Source organism: Salmo salar, chromosome ssa20 (genome assembly GCF_905237065.1).
Source record: "Salmo salar chromosome ssa20, Ssal_v3.1, whole genome shotgun sequence".
Taxonomy (NCBI): Eukaryota; Metazoa; Chordata; class Actinopteri; order Salmoniformes; family Salmonidae; genus Salmo; species Salmo salar.
In genome coordinates this window covers 43,966,747-43,988,510 of record NC_059461.1, presented here as the reverse complement: position 1 = coordinate 43,988,510, position 21,764 = coordinate 43,966,747, and the positions used below count along the sequence as shown (strand labels likewise).

The following is a 21,764-nucleotide window of genomic DNA, read 5'->3' as shown; positions in this document are numbered from 1 at the left end:
AAAGGGGTTATCATATATCAATTTGATCAGGGGCTTGTGGGGAACAATTTAATACCATCAAACCTTTGCCATCCCAAAGTGGACACATTTTTCAGCTGGCCCATGGAGTTAAAGTGGGATAGGCTGAGGAATGAAGGCAGATGGACAGACCAAGTCTTACCATGGTCATGAGTGTCTTTCTCTTTCCATCGCGGCCTCGCCCTCTCCCTGCCCCGGTCTCTCTCCCACTCCCTCTCTCTCTGTAGCAACACGACCGACTCCATCTCTGTCTCGTTGTCCAGGTTGTCCTGACTGCCAGCAGCGTTCGCACTGATGGGCAGGTTGGAAAAAAGTCAAAGGAGGAGTAAAAAAGAAGGAAGAGATGAAAGAGAAACATTTTATTCAAAGGGATTATATTTTAAAAAGATTTGTCTCTTTTCCCTTCTCCTACACACAACTGTTTGACAGATGATAGACCAGCAAGTTCCAGACCCCTGCCGTTTAAGTGTCAAGTGCTGGTATCAGAATGTCAGTGTGTTTTAATGTCAGCCTCACCAGAGCATGCCGGGAGCTAGCTACAAAGAGAACGTGAGCGCCTGTCTGTGAGTGTGTGTGTGTGTATCTGCTGCATGCGTGTGCACACTGTGTGTGTGTGTGTGTGTGTGTGTGTGGTTGCGTACATGCATGTATACGTGTGTGTGTGTGTGTGCATGTATACACGAACACATGTGTGTATGTATGCATAATAGGATGTGCATGTGAGTGCTGCAGTGAGCCAAGTTGCCGTAACCAGTGCTGACCAGCAGAGGGAAAAGGCTGTTCTCTCTGTGTTGTGGTTGTCAGATAAAGACCTGCCCAGCTGGCTGATTTAATATTGCCATCTAGTTCTCAGGGGGTATATACACTGCTCAAAAAAATAAAGGCAACACTAAAATAACACATCCTAGATCTGAATGAATGAAATAATCTTATTAAATACTTTTTTCTTTACATAGTTGAATGTGCTGACAACAAAATCACACAAAAATAATCAATGGAAATCAACCCATGGAGGTCTGGATTTGGAGTCACACTCAAAATTAAAGTGGAAAACCACACTACAGGCTGATCCAACTTTGATGTAATGTCCTTAAAACAAGTCAAAATGAGGCTCAGTAGTGTGTGTGGCCTCCACGTGCCTGTATGACCTCCCTACAACGCCTGGGCATGCTCCTGATGCATGTACGCAACCACACACACACACACACACACAGTGTGCACACGCATGCAGCAGATACACATTATCGATCCAGACAGACAGACAGACAGACAGACAGACAGACAGACAGACAGACAGACAGACAGACAGACAGACAGACAGACAGACAGACAGACAGACAGACAGACAGACAGACAGACAGACAGACAGACAGACAGACAGACAGACAGACAGACAGACAGACAGACAGAAACTAGATTTGATTTGGATAAAATGAAAAATGCATATAAGGAAATCACACACAGGACACACACAAATCAGACACACACACACACACACAGTAAGTATTTAGCTCTACACCTCACCATAGCTAAGCCAACGCCACTTCCACACCACAATGATCAATAGAAGCACTGAGAAACATTTATTGGCATGTCTGATTAGATGTCTGGGAAGGTTGATTAGGTTTAAAGTAAATGGAGCCTGGTCGCTAGCTATTAGTGTGTGTGTGTGCGTGTTTTTGTTTAACTATCCTTTTGGGGAAATTTTGCCGATCACCACGAGGTCAAATGCTACTTTAGGCTTAGGGGTTAGGTTTAGGGTTACAGTTTAGTTTAGTATTAGGTTTAGTATTAGTGTTAGAGGTTAAGGTTAGGTTTAGGGTTAAGATAAGGCTTAGGTTAAGGGTAAGGGAAAATAGGATTTTGGATGGATAGAAATACAAAACTGTGTATGTGTGTGTGTGTGTGTGGGGGGGGCTGGCAAGAGGACAGAGGTCTCTACCTCTGTTAATGAATATACAAGGAGCACAGGATTTTGTTTCAGCCCAGAATCAGGTGTGTAGTTGCTGGGATAGAACAGAAGGCTGCAACCCTGTAGTCCTGCTGGACTGGAGTTTAACAACCCCTGACAGTCAAAGGCATAGAGTTTGAACTGTCACTAGTATCTACCCATCTCTATGCCAGATGGATCAACTAGTCACACAGACACACACACACCACTTTTCAGATACTGACTGGAAAGAGGGGGGTCTTGAGTCTCCGATGCCACTGGTCCTCTCCAAAGGGAGTGGCAGCTCTGCCTGGCTGTCTGCACACGTAGAACCCCCATCTGAACCCCCGTGAGAACCATCTGCCGACACCAACTGGGGAGAAAGAGTATTATTATTGCTTGTGTTTACTTTGACAATGTAAAGTGCATTCGGAAAGTATTCGGAACTCTTGACTTTTTCCACATTTTGTTGCATTACAGCCTTATTTTGAAATGGATTAAATCGTTTTTCCCCCTCATCAATCTACACACAATACCCCATAACGACAGAGTGAAAACAGGTTTTTAGAAATGTTTGGTAATTTATCAAAAAACCTAAATACCTTATTTACATAAGTATTCAGACCCTCTGCTATGAGAGTCGAAATTGAGCTCAGGGGCATCCTGTTTCCATTTATCATCCTTGAGATGTTTCTACAATTTGATTGGAGTCCACTTAATCCATTTTAGAATAAGGCTGTAACGTAACAAAATGTGGAAAAAGTCAAGGGGTCTGAATACTTTACGAATACACTGTAAGTGCTTTAACTTTCCATGTCTAAAAAGTATATTGAATTGAGAGAGAGAAAGTGAGAGAGTAAGATAACGATAAAGAGAGAGGTGAAGGGGTTTAGACAAACCTCAAATAACACCCTATTCCCCATTATATTGCACTACTTTTGACCAGAATCCTATGTTTGTCATTATACTACTAACTTGATTCTAGGGCTCTATTCAAAAGTAGTGCACTACATGAGGAAATGGGCATCATTTGAGACACATACAGATTGTAAGTAACAAAGTCATGATTTTGGGAATTAGTCTGTATGCGTAACAGTCTGTCGGAATTGTAAATGTGCTCATTGACTAGGTGGACACAAGACAGACACAAATACAGTCCATAATTTACACAGACGTACACACACACACACACACACACACCCTTGCTCTTATGATGGACAATTGTATGTTTGTGCTTTTCTAATAACCAATTTCTGTGTTCTATGTTTGTGCTTTTCTAATAACCAATTTCTGTGTTCTATGTTTGTGCTTTTCTAATAACCAATTTCTGTGTTCTATGGTTATTCTTTTCTGATAAGCAATTTCTGTGTTCTATGTTTATTATTTTCTAATAACCAATTTCTGTGTTCATGCATGTGACTGATTGAACGACTCCTCACTATCAGTATCTGCAATTTGGCAGTACGACCAGACCCTTGTTTTGAGAACGAAAGATATCTCAGTTTCAAGGTCTCATGAGGTATTGGTCTGTCACATGGATGAACCACTATTGCTCGGTCACATGAATGAAGCAAACTTTAATGATTAATTAATTATGAATGATGAATAAGCTAAATCATGCAAATATAACTTGTCTGCAGTATATAAGAAATCTAATGGGACTGCCCCGATAGAGCTCCTGATCGACATGTGTACTTGGTGCATTGAGTTGGTTGGAACCTCTCCAGCATGCTGATAATAAACAATGATTAATTTAAGATTGACTTCAAGTGTCCCTGTGTAGAATTTCCACGACAATTTGCTGTCATGAACCGAATGATTGATTCTGCCTGTGGAGCTTTCTAGTGGGGGTCTGCTAGGAAAACAGGTGGCACATTTTATGAAATGTGAGGGAAATTCCTGTCTGACCAAAAGAGGACGAGACCCGCCCAGACCAGACACTTACTGTGAGTTTCCCAGGAGACACATCATCCGCAAACAATTGAGGGAGATGTCTTCTGATTTCAGTAAGTCAATTTAAATGAATTTGTATAAAACAAAACATAAAAGTGGAGGAGGATACCACTAGTCCTAAGTCAAGTAACAGTGTGAAGTGAATGTGGATGTGAGTTGTGTGAGTGTAGAGAATGATGATGTGAAAGTTGTGTGAATGTGGAAAGTATTAAGCTGATTGAAATTGGGATAATAACAGGGTTGAAATGTGTCTATAAAGGTGATTGAAATTTGGATAATACATTTTTAAATTTTGATATTAAGAAATATTAGTTAAGTGATTTAAATTTGGATAATAAGTACCACTTGAAAGTGTGTGTGTTATTCTATATGTATGCGGCAAGACTATAGAGTCTATAGGGACCATAGCAATTATGACTATACAGTCGTGGCCAAAAGTTTTGAGAATTACAAAAATATTAATTTTCACAAAGTCTGCTGCCTCAGTTTGTATGATGGCAATTTGCATATACTCCAGAATGTTATGAAGAGTGATCAGATGAATTGCAATTAATTGCAGTCCCTCTTTGCCATGCAAATTAACTGAATCCCCCAAAAATGTCCAATGCATTTCAGCCCTGACACAAAAGGACCAGCTGACATGTCAGTGATTCTCTCGTTAACACAGGTGTGAGTGTTGACGAGGACAAGGCTGGAGATCACTCTGTCATGCTGATTGAGTTCGAATAACAGACTGGAAGCTTCAAAAGGAGGGTGGTGCTTGGAATCATTGTTCTTCCTCTGTCAACTATGGTCAGCTGCAAGGAAACACGTGCTGTCATCATTGCTTTGCACAAAAAGGGCTTCACAGGCAAGGGTATTGCTGCCAGTAAGATTGCACCTAAATCAACCATTTATCGGATCATCAAGAACTTCAAGGAGAGCGGTTCAATTGTTGTGAAGAAGGCTTCAGGGTGCCCAAGAAAGTCCAGCAAGCACCAGAACCGTCTCCTAAAGTTGATTCAGCTGCGGGATCGGGGCACCACCAGTACAGAGCTTGCTCAGGAATGGCAGCAGGCAGGTGTGAGTGCATCTGCACGCACAGTGAGGCGAAGACTTTTGGAGGATGGCCTGGTGTCAAGAAGGGCAGCAAAGAAGCCACTTATCTCCAGGAAAAACATCAGGGACAGACTGATATTCTGCAAAAGGTACAGGGATTGGACTGCTGAGGACTGGGGTAAAGTCATTTTCTCTGATGAATCCCCTTTCCCATTGTTTGCGGCATCCGGAATAAAGCTTGTCCGGAGAAGACAAGGTGAGTGCTACCATCAGTCCTGTGTCATGCCAACAGTAAAGCATCTTGAGACCATTCATGTGTGGGGATGCTTCTCAGCCAAGGGAGTGGGCTCACTCACAATTTTGCTTAAGAACACAGCCATGAATAAAGAATGGTACCAACACATCCTCCGAGAGAAACTTGTCCCAACCATCCAGGAACAGTTTGGTGATGAACAATGCCTTTTCCAGCATGATGGAGCACCTTGCCATAAGGCAAAAGTGATAACTAAGTGGCTCGGGGAAATAAAACATCCATATTTTGGGTCCATGGCCAGCAAACTCCCCAGACCTTAATCCCATTGAGAATTTGTGGTCAATCCTCAAGAGGCAGGTGGACAAAAGAAAAAACACAAATTCTGACACACTCCAAGCATTCATTATGCAAGAATGGGCTGCCATCAGTCAGGATGTGGCCCAGAAGTTAATTGACAGCATGCCAGGGCGGAATGCAGAGGTCTTGAAAAAGAAGGGTCAACACTGCAAATATTGACTCTTTGCATCAACTTTATGTAATTGTCAATAAAAGCCTTTGACACTTATGAAACGCTTGTAATTATACTTCAGTATTCCATAGTAACATCTGACAAAAATATCTAAAGACACTGAAGCAGCAAACTTTGTGGAAATTAATATTTGTGTCATTCTCCAAACTTTTGGCCACGACTGTATAAACTATTGATACTGAGGGACTATAGATGCTGTAGGGACAATGATGCTATAGTGACCATGGATACTATGGATGCTATAGGGACTACGGATAATCAGGGACTATAGATACTGTAGAGAATATGGCGATTGTAGAGACTATAGAGGAACCTTGGCCGTGATACATATGACAGAAGAAGGCTAGAGCTAGTCTTAGAGAGAAGACTAGAGCTAGGGCAAGTAACGGTACCATGCCCTGCTGACATCTGTCTGTAGGCGTTTATAAGAGAAGTGTCTACGTCTGTCTGCAGCCACTACTAATAGCACGTGTGTAACGATAGTCTACGGGGTCTGAGAACCACTGATAATAGCACAAAGTTTTATTGTAGGCATTTAGAGTCGTTGATGCACATGAGTGGTGTGGATGTCTGTAGGCATTTATGATCTGTAACGTTATATAGGGAATCTGTATGTGAGAGATATGAAAGTAGAAAGTACTATTCTCAAATATGCTGTTAAATAGAACAACTTTAGTAAATATATAAACCCCTGTACGAATAGCACACTCGTCTAAAGGCGGAATTGGTGAAGAAAAGTTTACTGGGTTACTAGAGATTTGATAAAGTAGCAATGGAGAAAAATAACAATAATATACAACTTGCACATCCACACATAGACGTATGTAAGTGGTGTAAAAAGTATTCTGAGAAATTTTCAGAGTGGTCCCTTTCTGGATAATTTGATAAAGTTAAAGTTAAAGCATTGTTTGACTGTTTAAATGGTCTGGGAAATAGAGTCTCAGACAAAGTTTGGTGCATATCCACTTTTGGTAAAGGTAGAGGACTTGACATACCCCTAACCAATAAAACTAGAAATAGAACCAATGAATGTTGAACATGATTTTCTGTTAACTAAACTTAAGGCTAAAATGTATTGTACTCCCGATGGAGTTTTCATTGATATCCCAAATGATGATGTTCTAAACCAATTTGTGAGTATGCAAAATCGAAACTGCCTCTATTTCCCTGTCTATGCTGTCTCAGGTGCCAGACTTATTACGGACAGAGCACACCATCTGCAGGGGACTGCTAGTCCCAGAAAGAGACTGGTCTTGAGAGCTACATTAAAAAAGAAGCTCCCTCCAAAGTGTCTCTCTTCCCTTCTGAATTGGCCAATGTATTTTATAAATTAAGAGCAATACACGTTAATCAGTATGAAGCAGAAAGTGAATATGTGAACAGAAATGTGAAATAAATATATAGAGTAACAATGTTAGGGTAGACTCAAATAAAACAATGCCTTACAATATGGAGAAAGTTATCATGTTTGTTTTGTTTTAAACCTTGCAATAGGGGGAAAAGAAGAACATTGTTTGAGAGTCCTAGTTGAGGGAAACAGATATATAGAGAGACTAGTGAAAGTAACAAAGTGAATTGTAATATTAAATGGCTTTCAGGTAGCACTCTAATAACGCAAAATCTTAGTAATTTGAAGAGTAAATGTTTCAATACAAGGTCACATGATGAACAGAGGGATTGAGCATTGGGACTGATATTAAATTAGAGGCCGCCATCTGGTGTTTGGGTTAGAGATAAGTTTCTTGTGGAACAATAGATAGCAGCCAGTACTAACTGAACTCAAACAGGCTGTAAGGGACACAGTGGGGAAATTTGGGACAGAGGTATAAATAATTGAATAAGACACGTAGTTGACAATTCCCAATTATTATTAATCAATTCTATAGTTTGGGTAGCACCAGTGATCTAAGTAAGAAGGTAATGTCATCTAAAACAATCTGTTTCCATTGCGTGGAAATGTGTGCAGAATTGAAGCAGATTCAAATAAATGTTTTTAGTACCGAATATTGAGCTGATAAACCAGCACCAACTTTTTGAAGGTCCTAGCAGATTTGTTGAACAACAGGTTTCATATTTTGACTAGTTTATGTCCCAGCGACAGTTTGTACAGAACTGTATGTCAATGCAACAGGTCAAACCGATTAAGATTACAAGAGAGGGGCTCTGGGATTGTTTACTTCAGAAGGTTCCAATTAAGCTTTATGGGAAACCGTGTCATCTGATGTGTCTGAAGTACAATTCTGTATAGGCATGGTTTTATCAAAACTTCCTGCCCAAGATGCAGTAGGACTGATTAAAATTTAAGATAGTGAAAACTAAGAGCATGTTTATTTAATTTTTTCCAGGACTGATGGAATGTCCTCTACCAAGTTTTTTTTTTACAAGTATTATCAATGATTCTGTATCTCTCCCTTTGAAATGCTTTCTGAGGCAGGCGCCTTGGGAGTTAGTATAAAGGTACACAAATCCAGCTGTTAAAGGGGCCCCAAATTAAGTAAGGCCTGGCCATTTTGTTTGTTTTTACTTGTTATTGAATATTTTCTAGTGGTGTTAATACTGATTTATTATGTGGGGTCATTTTATTTTTGGTTTTAGTGGGTTTTTCACAGGTTAGAAAGAATGCACCTTGAAGGGCACACAAATTACATTTTCTTAATTATCTATTGTCAGAGTTTTGGTTGCACACATGTAAATTCTCTTGATAAGAAACGTACTGAAAAATCCAATGTAAACCTGATACACAAAATGTTTGAAATTATTGAAATATCTTTAAATAATGTCTGAGGTACAGGGAAAGAAACACTCACTTAATGGGGCAGAATGACCTGTGACCTTTGTTCAGACTCTCTGGTGAGGCCTGATTACTCTCACTAAAAAGACTAGAGATAATGGGTGAGATTTAAATGGGCTATGTAAACACTAATAATTAGGAAGCAGTTTATAATTTATCAACTGTTTTATGTGTGATTCATAACACGAAAAGGTCTATGGAGATTGCATGGCTGTGTGCTCAATTGTATACACCTGTCAGCAAGGGTGTGCTGAAATAGCCAAATCCACAAATTTGAAGGGTTGTCCATACTTTTTTATATATTATGTATGTTAACCAATGTCTTTCTGCCTCTCTGGGAGAGAGAGGCACACAGACAGGCAAACGGACAGACAGCTAGAGAATGAGAGCTGTAGAGAAATAGGCAGGGAGAGAGGGAGAGATATGAAAAGCCTCCTCCTGTTTCTCTCTTTAGGATTAGATGGGATTTCCACAAAAGAGGCTGCTGTGGATGACTATGAATGGATTTGGAAGTGTGCATGTGTTGGACAGAGATTAACTTGTGGAACACAGAGAATGTATGTATGTATGTATGTGAGTGAATGAATGAGTGAGTGAGAGTGTAGGGAAGTGAGAGTAGGTGAGTGAGTGTGTAGGTGAATGAGTGTGTAGGTGAGTGAGTGTGTAGGTGAGTGAGTGTGTAGGTTAGTGAGTGTTATAAAGGAGAAGAAATCGATGGACTTCGGTTTCTACAGCACAACAGAAAGTATACAAATGAATGTCAACAACCATCTAACTACACATACAGTTGAAGTCGGAAGTTTACATACACCTTAGCCAAACAGATTTAAACTCAGTTTCACAATTCCTGACATTTAATCCTAGTAAAAATTCCCTGTTTTAGGTCAGTTAGGATCACTACTTTATTTTAAGAACGTGAAATGTCAGAATAATAGTAGAGAAAATGATTTATTTCAGCTTTTATTTCTTTCATCACATTACCAGTGGGTCAGAAGTTTACATACATTCAATTACTATTTGGTAGCAATGCCTTTAAATTGTTTAAATTGGGTGAAACGTTTCGGGTAGCCTTCCACAAGCATCCCACAATAAATTGGGTGAATTTTGGCCCATTCCTCCTGACAGAGCTGGTGTAACTGAGTCAGGTTTGTAGGCCTCCTTGCTCACGCACACCTTTTCAGTTCTTCCCACAAATGTTCTATAGGAATGAGGTCAGGGTTTGTGATGGCCACTCCAATACCTTGACTTGGTTGTCCTTAAGCCATTTTGCCACAACTTTGGAAGTATGCTTGGGGTCATTGTCCATTTGGAAGACCCATTTGCGACCAAGCTTTAACTTCCTGACTGATGTCTCGAGATGTTGCTTCAATATATCCACGTAATTTTCCTCCTCATGATGCCATTATTACTGCATGGTCGGAACTAGAAGCACCAGCATTTCGCTACACTTGCATTAACACCTGCTAACCATGTGTATGTGACAAATTACATTTGATTTGATCTATTTTGTGATGTGCACCAGCCCCTCCTGCAGCAAAGCACCCCCACAACATGATGCTGCCACCCCCGTGCTTCACGGTTGGGATGGTGTTCTTCGGCTTGCAAGCGTTTTTCCTCCAAACATGACGATGGTCATTATGGCCAAACAGTTCTATTTGTGTTTCATCAGACCAGAGGACATTTCTCCAAAAAGTACGATATTTGTCCCCATGTGCAGTTGCAAACCGTAGTCTGGCTTTTTTATGGTGATTTTGGAGCAGTGGCTTCTTCCTTGCTGAGCGGCCTTTCAGGTTATGTCGATATAGGACTTGTTTTTCTGTGGATATAGATACCTTTGTACCCGTTTCCTCCAGCATCTTCACAAGACCCCTTGCTGTTGGTCTGGGATTGATTTGCACTTTTCGCACCACAGTACGTTCATCTCTAGGAGACAGAACGCATCGCCTTCCTGAGTGGTATGACGGCTACGTGGTCCCATGGTGTTTAAACGTGTGTACTATTGTTTGTACAGATGAACGAAGTACCTTCAGGCATTTGGAAATTACTCCCAAGGATGAACCCGGACTTGTGGAGCTCTACAATTTTCTTTCTGAGGTCTAGGCTGATTTCTTTTGATTTTCCCATGATGTCAAGCAAAGAGACACTGAGTTTGAAGGTAGGCCTTGAAATACATTCACAGGTACACCTCCAATTGACTCAAATTATGTCAATTAGCCTATCAAAACTTCTAAAGCCATGACATCATTTTCTGTAATTTTCCAAGCTGTTTAAACGCACAGTCAACTTAGTGTATGTAAACTTCTGACCCACTGGAATTGTGATACAGTGAATTATAAGTGAAATAATATGTCTAAACAATTGTTGGAAAAATTACTTGTATCGTGCACAAAGTAGATGTCCTAACCGACTTGCCAAAACTATTGTTTGTTAACAAGACAATTGTGGAGTGGTTGAAAAACGAGTTTTAATGACTCCAACCTAAATGTATGTAAACCTCCGACTTCAACTATACAATCACAAATGCATCCACAAAGGCATCCCCACACACAGTTGCCAACACACAGCAGCACAGACACACAGCTCCCAAATGAGCGAACCAACTGAAGCCAAAACAGATCCTACCAAAACTCAATTAAACAAGTCTGTTGACTGTTCCCTAGCTAGTAAACAGTCACACACACACACACACACACACGAACTAGACACACACACACGTACTCTGCTCCTCTCAATCCACAATTCCACACACGCATCCTATCCAGTAGTGTGTTACGGCTCAATTCTGATCATAGTTGTGAGTTACACCGTCATGTAACTTTTACATACAGTAACACCCCGGTGTGATGTATTTCAAGTGTTGAGAGTGTTAACATACAATATCTAGCACTTGGGTGATGCAGTTGGTGACACACTGCAGTGAAGTGAACACATACACAGGCCTCTTCTCAACACTGATGAGGGACGTCTGCATACAGAGGGGTCATGCAGATATACAGAGAGAAAGACAGAGAGGGAGAAAGAGAAAGGGAGAAAGAGAGCAAGAGGGAGGCAGATGGACAGAACAAAAAAACTGGATTTGGGAGAAATGAGAGAGAGAGAGAGAGAGAGAGAGAGAGAGAGAGAGAGAGAGAGAGAGAGAGAGAGAGAGAGAGAGAGAGAGAGAGGGAGGGGGAGAGAGAGAGAGAAATAGAGGGAGGGGGAGAGAGAGAAAAACACTGGACTGCGGTGGAATTGAGATGGGGATAGGTGATGACGGTGATAAACATAAAGAACAGTTGCTCACCCATGACACGACTCGGCCATTGAAAAAGGGCAGTTTGGCATTGTCGTCTGAGATCTCCTCTTTCACCACCCTGAGGGGGAAAAAAATAGAGTCAAAATCCACCGGGTCACACACATCACAACATTAAAGGCAACCTCAGCAACGTGTATAAAAAAAAAAATACCCTTGGCCAGTATATTAGGTACACCACCCCATTCACGAAACTGGTTTGCGAAACTGGTTTGAGTCACTGCTGTGGCTTGCTATCTAATGCAGACAGACAGGCATCCAGTTACTGTTCGATTGAGCGATAGAATGGGAAAAACAAGTGAGCTAAGCAACTTTGAGAGTGGTATTATCGTCGGTGCCAGGCGCGTCGGCATCCAGAGCACTTCACGCATGACAGTGTCTAGGGTTTACCGAGAATGGTGCGACAAACAAAAAGCATCCAGTCGGTCTGTGGGTGAAAACAGTTCGTTGATGTTAGAAGTGGAGGGAGAAGGTCAAGAATCGTGAAAGCTAACAGGCGGGGGTCACAGACAAATAACGGTGCAGTACAACAGTGGTGTGCAGAACGGCATCTCGGAATGCACAACTCTTCGATCCTTGTCACGGATGGGATACTGCAGCTGGCGACCACACCGGGTTCCACCCCTATCAGCTAAAAACAAGAAGAAGTGGCTCCAGTGGGCAGGCAATCACCAACACTGGACAATTGAGGAGTGGAAAAACATTGCCTGGTACATGACAGCGAGTTCAGTTTTCTTGAGTGGCCTGCGCAGTCCCCAGACCTCAACCCAGTAGAGCATCTTTGGGATGAGATGTAATGGGCTATTCGCAGCATAAGTGTACCGCCGTCCATTTTGCTTGATGACATCATGTCAGCATGGTCCAACAACCCTATGGAATGTTTCTGACACCTTGAAGAATGCCCTAAGTAATTCAGATTGTTATGGAGGCGAAGGGGAGGTCCGACCTGGTACAAGTTGGGTGTACTTAATAAACTGTCCAGTGAATGTATACACTGTGTTCTGAAATTATGACACCCTTGATAAAGATGAGCAAAAATGACCATAAAATTCAATATTCAAATACTGAGCTATATTGAATGCTCCAAAAATTGGGATTATTATTTTATACTAATACAATTGCTCAAAGAGGTTTTGTTTAACATCAAAATCAAAAAGGTAGCGGTCAAATTATTGACACCCCTGTTTTCAATACCTCACCTTGTGAGGATAATGGCACCGAGCCTTTTTCAGTGCTGTTATCCTCGCAAGGTGAAGTATTGAAAGGTATTGAAAACAGAACTTCCGGTTCCGGTGGCATGCATTGAAACGCATGGCTTTCTTTTGCAAAATATGAGTTAACAGATTTATTTTCAAATAATTGTCAACATAACACCATATTAAGATGTGGGACGTTCACTGTATTACAAGGAACAACTAGCAGCTCTATTTCGCTCCAGCAGCTAGCATAATCTGTCCATTCACAATTCACCTGTGGGAACATGGTGGCTCTCAACACCTGACAACAGAAAGAGTTGACCGCTACCATCAGGAAATTACCTCTGCCCTCGACTTGCAATTAAAACCGGAAAATGAATATGTTGCAGTGCTCACTTCTAAAGTGGATAACTACTCAACTAAAGCGGAAAGTTTGGAGACAGCGTCCAATGTGACAGAGTAACAACTTCATGACCTGCAAACAACGCAAACTAACCCTTTACAGCCTGAGCGAAATATTCAATTTCTTGCTGGATCGGCACTGAGCAAATTTCAGGTCTGCTGAGCGCGAACTTGAACATTCTGAAAATTCTGTGCAACGTCCAGCGTGCGTTTACTGTGAAGACTGAGGCTGTACCCGCTTTAAGTTACAGTTTTAACAGTGGCCAAGTAGGATAGTGTGGCTATATGATCATAATGTAGGCATACTAGAGTGGCCTACCATCAAAAACAGTGTACAAAATGCATCCCATAACATTTTAACATGGAAATAGCTGTTCTATCATTCAGCCTACAGCAGCAGCCAATGTGTGGTGTTCAATGTAGGCCTACATTCCATGACACTTTTGAAAAAAAAAAAACATACAGGGCTTGACATTAACCTGTTTATGCACTTGTCCTTCAGACAAGGAGGTGACTGAAAATGTTGTGTCGTTTGATGCAAGAAATAACCTTACAAAATAAACCCCATTATTATTCCCATTCCATTATTACAGAAAATCAGAGAAATTATGCTACCCTCTGTCTATTCAAATCAAATCAAATTTATTTATATAGCCCTTCTTACATCAGCTGATTTCACAAAGTGCTGTACAGAAACCCAGCCTAAAACCCCAAACAGCAAGCAATGCAGGTGTAGAAGCACGGTGGCTAGGAAAAACTCCCTAGAAAGGCCAAAACCTAGGAAGAAACCTAGAGAGGAACCAGGCTATGAGGGGTGGCCAGTCCTCTTCTGGCTGTGCCGGGTGGAGATTATAACAGCACATGGGCTAGATGTTCAAATGTTCATAAATGACCAGCATTGTCAAATAATAATAATCATAGTAGTTGTCAAGGGTGCAACAAGTCAGTAACACAAGAGTAAGTGTCAGTTGGCTTTTTCATAGCCGATCTTTGAGAGTATCTCTACCGCTCCTGCTGTCTCTAGAGAGTTGAAAACAGCAGGTCTGGGACAGGTAGCACGTCCGGTGAATAGGTCAGGGTTCCAGTAGGTCTGGGACAACAGGTCTGGAACAGGTAGCACGTCCGGTGAACAGGTCAGGGTTCCATAGCTGCAGGCAGAACAGTTGGAACTGGAGCAGCAGCACGGCCAGGTGAACTGGGGACAGTAAGGAGTCATCAAGCCAGGTAGTCCTGAGGCATGGTCCTAAGGCTCATGTCCTCCGAGAGAGAGAAAGAAAGAAAGAAAAAGAGAGAATTAGAGAGAGCATATTTAAATTCACACAGGACACCGGAAAAGACAAGAGAAATACTCCAGATGTGACAGACTGACCCTAGCCCCCCGACACATAAACTACTGCAGCATAAATACTGGGGCTGAGACAGGAGGGGTCAGGAGACACTGTGGCCCCATCCGATGAAACCCCCGGACAGGGCCAAACAGGTAGGATATAACCCCACCCACTTTGCCAAAGCACAGCCTCCACACCACACCACTGGAGGGATATCTCCAACCACCAACATACCATCCCGGGACAAGGCCGAGTATAGCCCACAAAGATCTCCGCCACGGCACAGCCCAAGGGGGGGCGCCAACCCAGACAGGAAGACCACTAAGTAGTCTATTGGCTACTTAGCTTATTCAAGCCAGTCTCAAAATACAACACTGCCCCTTAAGACCAAAAAAGCTCTTTCCCTGACTCGCTTTTCAAAGATGTCTAGAAATGTACACGTTCTATTTGCATATACAGTGCATTCGGAAAGTATTCAGACCCCTAGACTTTAAATGAAATAAAAAAAACATCCTCACCAATCTACACATAATGAGATGACAAAAACAGGTTTTTAAAAATGTTTGCAAATTTATTACAATTATAAAACAGAAATAACTTATTTAGTAAGTATTCAGACCTTTTGCTATGAGACTCGATTATAGTCCACCTGTGGTAGGTAAATTCAATTGATTAAAAAAAAGGAGAGAAGCACACTAGAAGCTCAAATGCAATAATTGAATAACCTAATAACCAACGTTTCGACAGACAAGCTGTCTTCATCATGCTGTCTACTCTGATGACAGCTTGTCTGTCGAAACGTTGGTTATTAAATTATTGCATCTGAGTTCCTAGTGTGTGGCGCTCCTTTTCATTTTCAAGTGTTCTACTCTGCTGGCCAGCATCTCGCCTAAACAGGTGTGCGTTTCTTTCGCCTCCAAATTCAATGGATTGGACATGATTTGGAAAGGCACAAACCTGCTTATATAAGGTCCCAGTTTACAGTGCATGTCAGAGCAAAAACCAAGTCATGAGGTCGAAGGAATTGTCAGTAGAGCGCCGAGAAAAGATTGTGTCGAGGCACAGATCTGGGGAAGGGTACCAAAAAAATGTCTGCAGCATTGAAGTTCTCCAAGAACACAATGGCCTCCACCATTCTTAAATGGAAGAAGTTTGGAACCACCAAGAGACTCTTTCTAGAGCTGGCCACCCAGCCAAACTGAGCAATCGGGGGAGAAGGGCCTTGGTCAGGGAGGTGACCAAGAACCCGATGGTCACTCTGATAGAGCTCCCGAGTTCCTCTGTGGAGATGGGAGAACCTTCCAGAAAGACAAGCATCTCGGCAGCACGCCACCAATCAGGCCTTTATGGTAGTGGCCAGACGGAAGCCACTCCTCAGTAAAAGGCACATCACAGCCCACTTGGAGTTTGCCAAAAGGCACCCAAAGGACTTTCAGACAAGATTCTCTGGTCTGATGAAACCAAGATTGAACTCTTTAGCCTTAATGCCAAGCGTCACGTCTGGAGGAAACCTGGCATCATCCCCATGGTGAAGCACGGTTGTGTCAGCATTATGCTGTGGTGATGTTTTTCAGAGGCGTGGACTGGGAGACTAGTCAGGATTGAGGGGAAAGATGAACAGAGCAATGTACAGAAAGTTCCTGGATGAAAACCTGCTCCAGAGCGGTGCTCAGGACCTAAGACTGGGGACAAAGATTCACCTTCCAACAGGACAATGATCCTAAGGACAGTCAATACAACGCAGGAGTGGCTCGGGACAAGTCTCTGAATGTCCGGACATTAACCTGATCGAACATCTCTGGAAAGACCTGAAAATAGCTGTGCAACAACACTCCCCATCCAACCTGACAGAGCTTGAGAGGATCTGCAGAGAAGAATGGGAGAAATTCCCCAAATACAGGTGTGCCAAGCTTGCAGCATCATACCCAAGAAGACTCAAGGCTGTAATCGCTGTCAAAGGTGCTTCAGCAAAGTACTGAGTAAAACAGTCAGAATACTTATGTAAATGTAATAGTTTAATTTGAATAACTGCAAAAATGTCAAAGAAATCTGTTTTTGCTTTGTCATTATGAGGTATTGTGTAGGATAATAAGGATGTAATGTAACAAGATGTGGAAAAGGTAAAGGGGTATGAATATTTTCCAAATGCGCTGTAGGACTACTGCTGCTCTGATTGGTTTACGGCGCACCGGTTTGCGCACAGTACTGGAGACTTGCGCAATAGAATCGATAAGCTACAACAAAATCTCTTTCATAGTTCTTTTTATTTCGGTATGTTGCATTGAAAGTGGCTAATATTGCTTTGATTCGATCACAATTGCCACAGTAAAGGGAAACGTTGACAGTGTTAACGGGGAAAACTCTAGAAAGTTGAGCGAAGTTCAATCTCGTGCTTCTCCCGCGAGGTCACTCTGTGCGGCAGTCCAGGGGGAGCTGTGTGGCAGTCTCGGGGCTACTGCACGCCAGCAGCTTAGAGGGAACATTGATCATGACCTTTGCCTGCATTAATGAGTATAAATACATTTTACTGTGAACAAGTTACAGCTGTTTTAGTGCCCGAAGGTATTTTTCTATGGCATGATCCTTGATCAGACATTTTCTAATCTGGATAGTAGTATTTTAAACACAAATCTGCACCAAAACAAATTACAAATAGCATTTAGTCTTACATTTGATAAGGAAAGACAAACAAGTAATATAATATTAATGAAACAAAAACTTTATTGAAAAAATAAGGTTAGAGGAATACATTGTCTCATTCAAACCTGTAACCATCATAGCCATAACATTATATACAACATTCATCTCAGGGATATTCTCATCAAAATGGATCTGGACGGGGAGCAACGCTGGGCAGTATCTTACACCTGGAGGGGGACAGGCATCAGTTGGCATGGCATCAAGCGTACTGTATTTCTATAACCTCCCTAAACCAGCCTGATCTTGCAAGCATATATTCTGTTTCTCTGCAAGTGAAGAGAAACCAGTCTGAGCAAAGTGGTCAATCTATTTGATTCAACATCAATATGGAGTATATTCTTTAATATTTGCATCATGTGTTTGGACATACTGAGCCATCTGCTCGTGGGATGCCTTCCTCAGGATCTCAGTCTGTTTGACAGCCAGACCTCTGACACGACCCAGCTCCTGTAGTAGAGAGAGATTTATTGCTAAGGCAACACAGAGGAATTCTTGTATAAATATGATAAGAGTCCCTTTGGGGGCTGGGCTGCCCTACACTCCTCTGTCAGCTCAGTGTAGCCCACGCCAGGTTCACCCTGCACAGGTGGAACAAAGATTTATTATATTTCAATGCTAGGGCTGCGTTCCAAAAGGCATCCTAATCCATAGAGAGGGCATCAGTGTGGACATATTTGACAGTTACCTTTACTAGTGCCTCTGTCCGCAATGAATCACACTACCTGGAGTGCCTCAACCTACAACAATTTTGGTCCCCTACTACACATAACCGCTTGCCCTCGCATTCAGGTGCTACTCAAACAAACCACATCCTATTCTCCTTTCTATCTTTCCTGTAACAAAGCCAATGATTTCTACAGTAGTCCTCAAGTACATTTAAGTTTCACTCTTTCTGCTCTGACTATCAGCCAAATGTTAGTGTGGTCTTCCAACAGATTGTGCCACATAGCCAACTCCTATGTATAGCCAACTTCTATGGTAACATAGCATGACAACTATCATACAACAGGATGAACAGATCTGGGACCAGGCTAGCCAAATGTTGATTCTTCGCCACAATGTTCACCTTCCTGTCCTGTGTGTGTGTTCTGTTACCCTGGCTTATCATATCGTGCTCACCTGGGCTGTGAGGGTATGTCCTGTGAGTGTGTGATTGTCCCTCAGCCCTTTCTTCAGCCTCAGCAGCATGTTGTCCCTGCCAGTCCTTGTCACCGTGGGGACAGCTTCTACAGTGTCCTCCTCACGAAGGTTTGAGAGCCGACAGTCCACCCCACTGTCCTATAGAAAGAGAGCATTTCAAAATGATAGACCTAATAATAATAATAATAATAATAAATACATATACATTCAGTTCCTTCAGAAAAGTATTCAGAACATGACTTTTTCCACATTTTGTTATGTTACAGCCTTATTCTAAAATGGATTAAATAGTTTCCCCCCCCCGCATGAATCTAAACAAAATACCACAATGACAAAGCGAAAACAATTTTTTTGAAATATTTGCAAATGTATTTACATAAGTATTCAGACCCTTTACTCAGTACTTTGTTAATGCACCTTTGGCAGCGATTACAGCCTTGATTATTCTTGGGTATGACGCTACAAGCTTGGCACACGTGTATTTGGGGACTTTCTCCCATTCTTCTCTGCAGATCCTCTCAAGCTCTGTCAGGTTGGATGGGGAGTGTCGCTGCACAGCCATTTTCAGGTCTCTCCAGAGATGTTTGATCAGGTTCAAGTCCGGGCTCTGGCTGGGCCACTCAAGGACATTCAGAGACTTGTCCCAAAGCCACTCCTATTGATATCCTGTTGGAAGGTGAACATTTGTGCCAGTCTGAGGTCCTGAGCGCTGTGGAGCAGATTTTCATCAAGGATCTCTCTGTACCTTGTTTGCTCCATTGATCTTTTCCTGACTAGTCTCCCAGTCCCTGCAGCTGAAAAACATCCCTACAGCATGATGCTGCCACCACCATGCTTCACAGTAGGGATGGTATTGGCCAGGTTAATAAGCGGTGCCTGGTTTCCTCCAGAGGTGACACTTGGCATTCAGGCCAAGGAGTTCAATCTTGGTTTCATCAGACCAGAGAATATTGTTTCTCATGGTCTGAGAGTCCTTTAAGGTTCTTTTTGGCAAACTCCAAGCAGGCTGAGGAGTTGCTTCCGTCTGGCCACCATAAAGGCCTGATTGGTGGAATGCTGCAGAGATGGTTGTTTTTCTGGAAGGTTCTCCCATCTCCACAGAGGAACTCTGGAGCACTGTCAGAGAGACCATCGGGTTCTTGGTCACCTCCCTGACCAAGGCCCTTCTCCCCTGATTGCTCAGTTTGGCCAGGGGGCCAGCTCAAGGAAGAGTCTTAGTGGTTCCAAACTTTTCCCCTTTAAAAATGGAGGATAAAAGATAAGTCAAAATACAACAAAACAAAAATTAAGTTTAAATGAACTGATGGGCAGTGTTGTTACAGCTCATGTCCGTTTGCCTGAGGCTGATGTCGCGCAGGTGTTTGTACACATGTATACACACACACACACACACACACTCTCATTCAAATGCACACATACATGGACACACACGTAAATACTGCCATATATGCACTCAAACATATTCAGTGTTATGATATTTGTTGTCCTTGAGATATTTTGTTTTTTGTATTGTTGTTTCCATTTGTCTCTCTTTTTTATCTTTTGTTCATTTTGTTGGTGCATTGGGGGATGGGGGCTTGTGGGGGGAGGGGGGGTAATGAGCATGGGGAGAGGAATCATTTCATTTTTCTTGGGGGGGGGGGATGGTTGAGGGGACGCTCTTGGGGAACTGTGTATGGGATCTTGAAGGGCTGGTGGCCTGGCGTTTGGGAGCTTGGGCAAGTGGCTGATAGGTCGCTGATTGGGGTCCCGGTTTTTGACGTTGTGTGAGATCTGTCGACGTGCCCTTGAGCAGGGCGTTGACCCTGGTTGCTTCTGTGCGTTGCTCTGGGTGGGAGTCTGTTAGATTAAAATGTAATGTAGATGTTGAGTGGCTTCACTGCAAGTAGATTGCATGTTTTAATATTCAACAAAAAAAAGAAAAAGAAAAGGCCACTGTGTTCTTCAGGACCTTCAATAGTACAGAAAAGTTTTGGTACCCTTCCCCAGATCTGTGCCTCGACACAATCCTGTCGCCAACCTCATGGCTTGGTTTTTGCTCTGATATGCACTGTCAACTGTGGGACCTTATATAGACAGGTGTATGCCTTTCCAAATCATGTCCAATCAGTTGAATTTACCACAGGTGGACTCCAATAAAGTTGTAGAAACATTATTAGATAATGATAATAGATTTCAAAAAGCATTTTTCAAAGGCTGGCCATGATGTTCCACCTGGCTACCCCTACCCCGGCCAACATCTCAGCACCCCCTGCAGCAACTTGCCCAAGCCCCCCCCCCAAAAAAAAAATCTGGATCCCTACAAATCAGCTGGGCTAGACGATCTGGACCCTCTCTTTCTAAAATTATCCGCTGAAATCGTTGCAACCCATATTACTAGCCTATTCAACCTCTCGTATCATCTGAGATTCCCAAAGATTGGAAAGCTGCTGCGGTCATCCCCCTCTTCAAAAGGGGGAGACACTCTAGACCCAAACTGTTATAGACCTATATCCATCCTGCCCTGCCTTTCTAAAATCTTTGAAAGCCAAGTTAACAGATTACCGACCATTGAATCCCATCCTTCTCTGCTATGCATTCTGGTTTCCGAGCTGGTCATGGGTGCACCTCAGCCATGCTCAAGGTCCTAAACGATATAATAACCGCCATCAATAAACGACAGTACTGTGCAGCCTTCTTCATTGACCTGGCCAAGGCTTTCGACTCTGTCAATCACCACATTCTTATCGGCAGACTCAATAGCCTTAGCTTCTCAAATGACAGCCTCGCCTGGTTCACCAACTACTTCTCAGATAAAGTTCAGTGCGTCAAATCGGAGGGCCTGTTGTCCAGACCTCTGACAGTCTCTATGGGGGTACCACAGGGTTCAATTCTCGGGCTGACTCTTTCGCTGTATATATCAATGATGTCGCTCTTGCTTGCTGGTGATTCTCTGATCCACCTCTACGCAGACGACAGCATTCTGTATACATCTGGCCCTTCTTTGGACACTGTGCTAACAAACTTCCAAACGAGCTTCAACACCATACACTCCTTCCGTGGCCTCCAACTGCTTTTAAATGCTAGTAAAACGAAGTGCATGCACTTCAATCGATTGTTGCCCGCACCCTCCTGCCCGTCCAGCATCACTACTCCGGACAGTTCTGACCTTGAATATGTGGACAACTACAAATACCTAGGTGTCTGGTTTACTC

The 21,764-nt window shown here is 42.5% G+C and overlaps 2 protein-coding genes across 2 annotated transcripts in view; both read right to left on the bottom strand.

Moving 5' to 3' along the window:
- Positions 1-18,708, bottom strand: part of LOC123729156 (segment polarity protein dishevelled homolog DVL-3) — a 34,393-nt gene extending 15,685 nt beyond the window's left edge. The window contains exons 1-4 of the mRNA XM_045703343.1: positions 18,550-18,708; positions 11,796-11,865; positions 2,194-2,321; positions 161-309 (exon numbers count right to left, since the gene is read on the bottom strand). Of these exons, the coding sequence (XP_045559299.1) occupies positions 161-263 (103 nt within the window). The 5' untranslated portion in view covers positions 264-309; positions 2,194-2,321; positions 11,796-11,865; positions 18,550-18,708. The remainder of the gene's footprint in view (positions 1-160; positions 310-2,193; positions 2,322-11,795; positions 11,866-18,549) is intronic.
- Positions 17,430-21,764, bottom strand: part of dvl3 (dishevelled, dsh homolog 3 (Drosophila)) — a 38,482-nt gene continuing 34,147 nt past the window's right edge. The window contains exons 2-3 of the mRNA NM_001140662.1: positions 18,550-18,708; positions 17,430-17,877 (exon numbers count right to left, since the gene is read on the bottom strand). Coding sequence (NP_001134134.1) covers positions 18,657-18,708 — 52 coding nt within the window. The 3' untranslated portion in view covers positions 17,430-17,877; positions 18,550-18,656. The remainder of the gene's footprint in view (positions 17,878-18,549; positions 18,709-21,764) is intronic.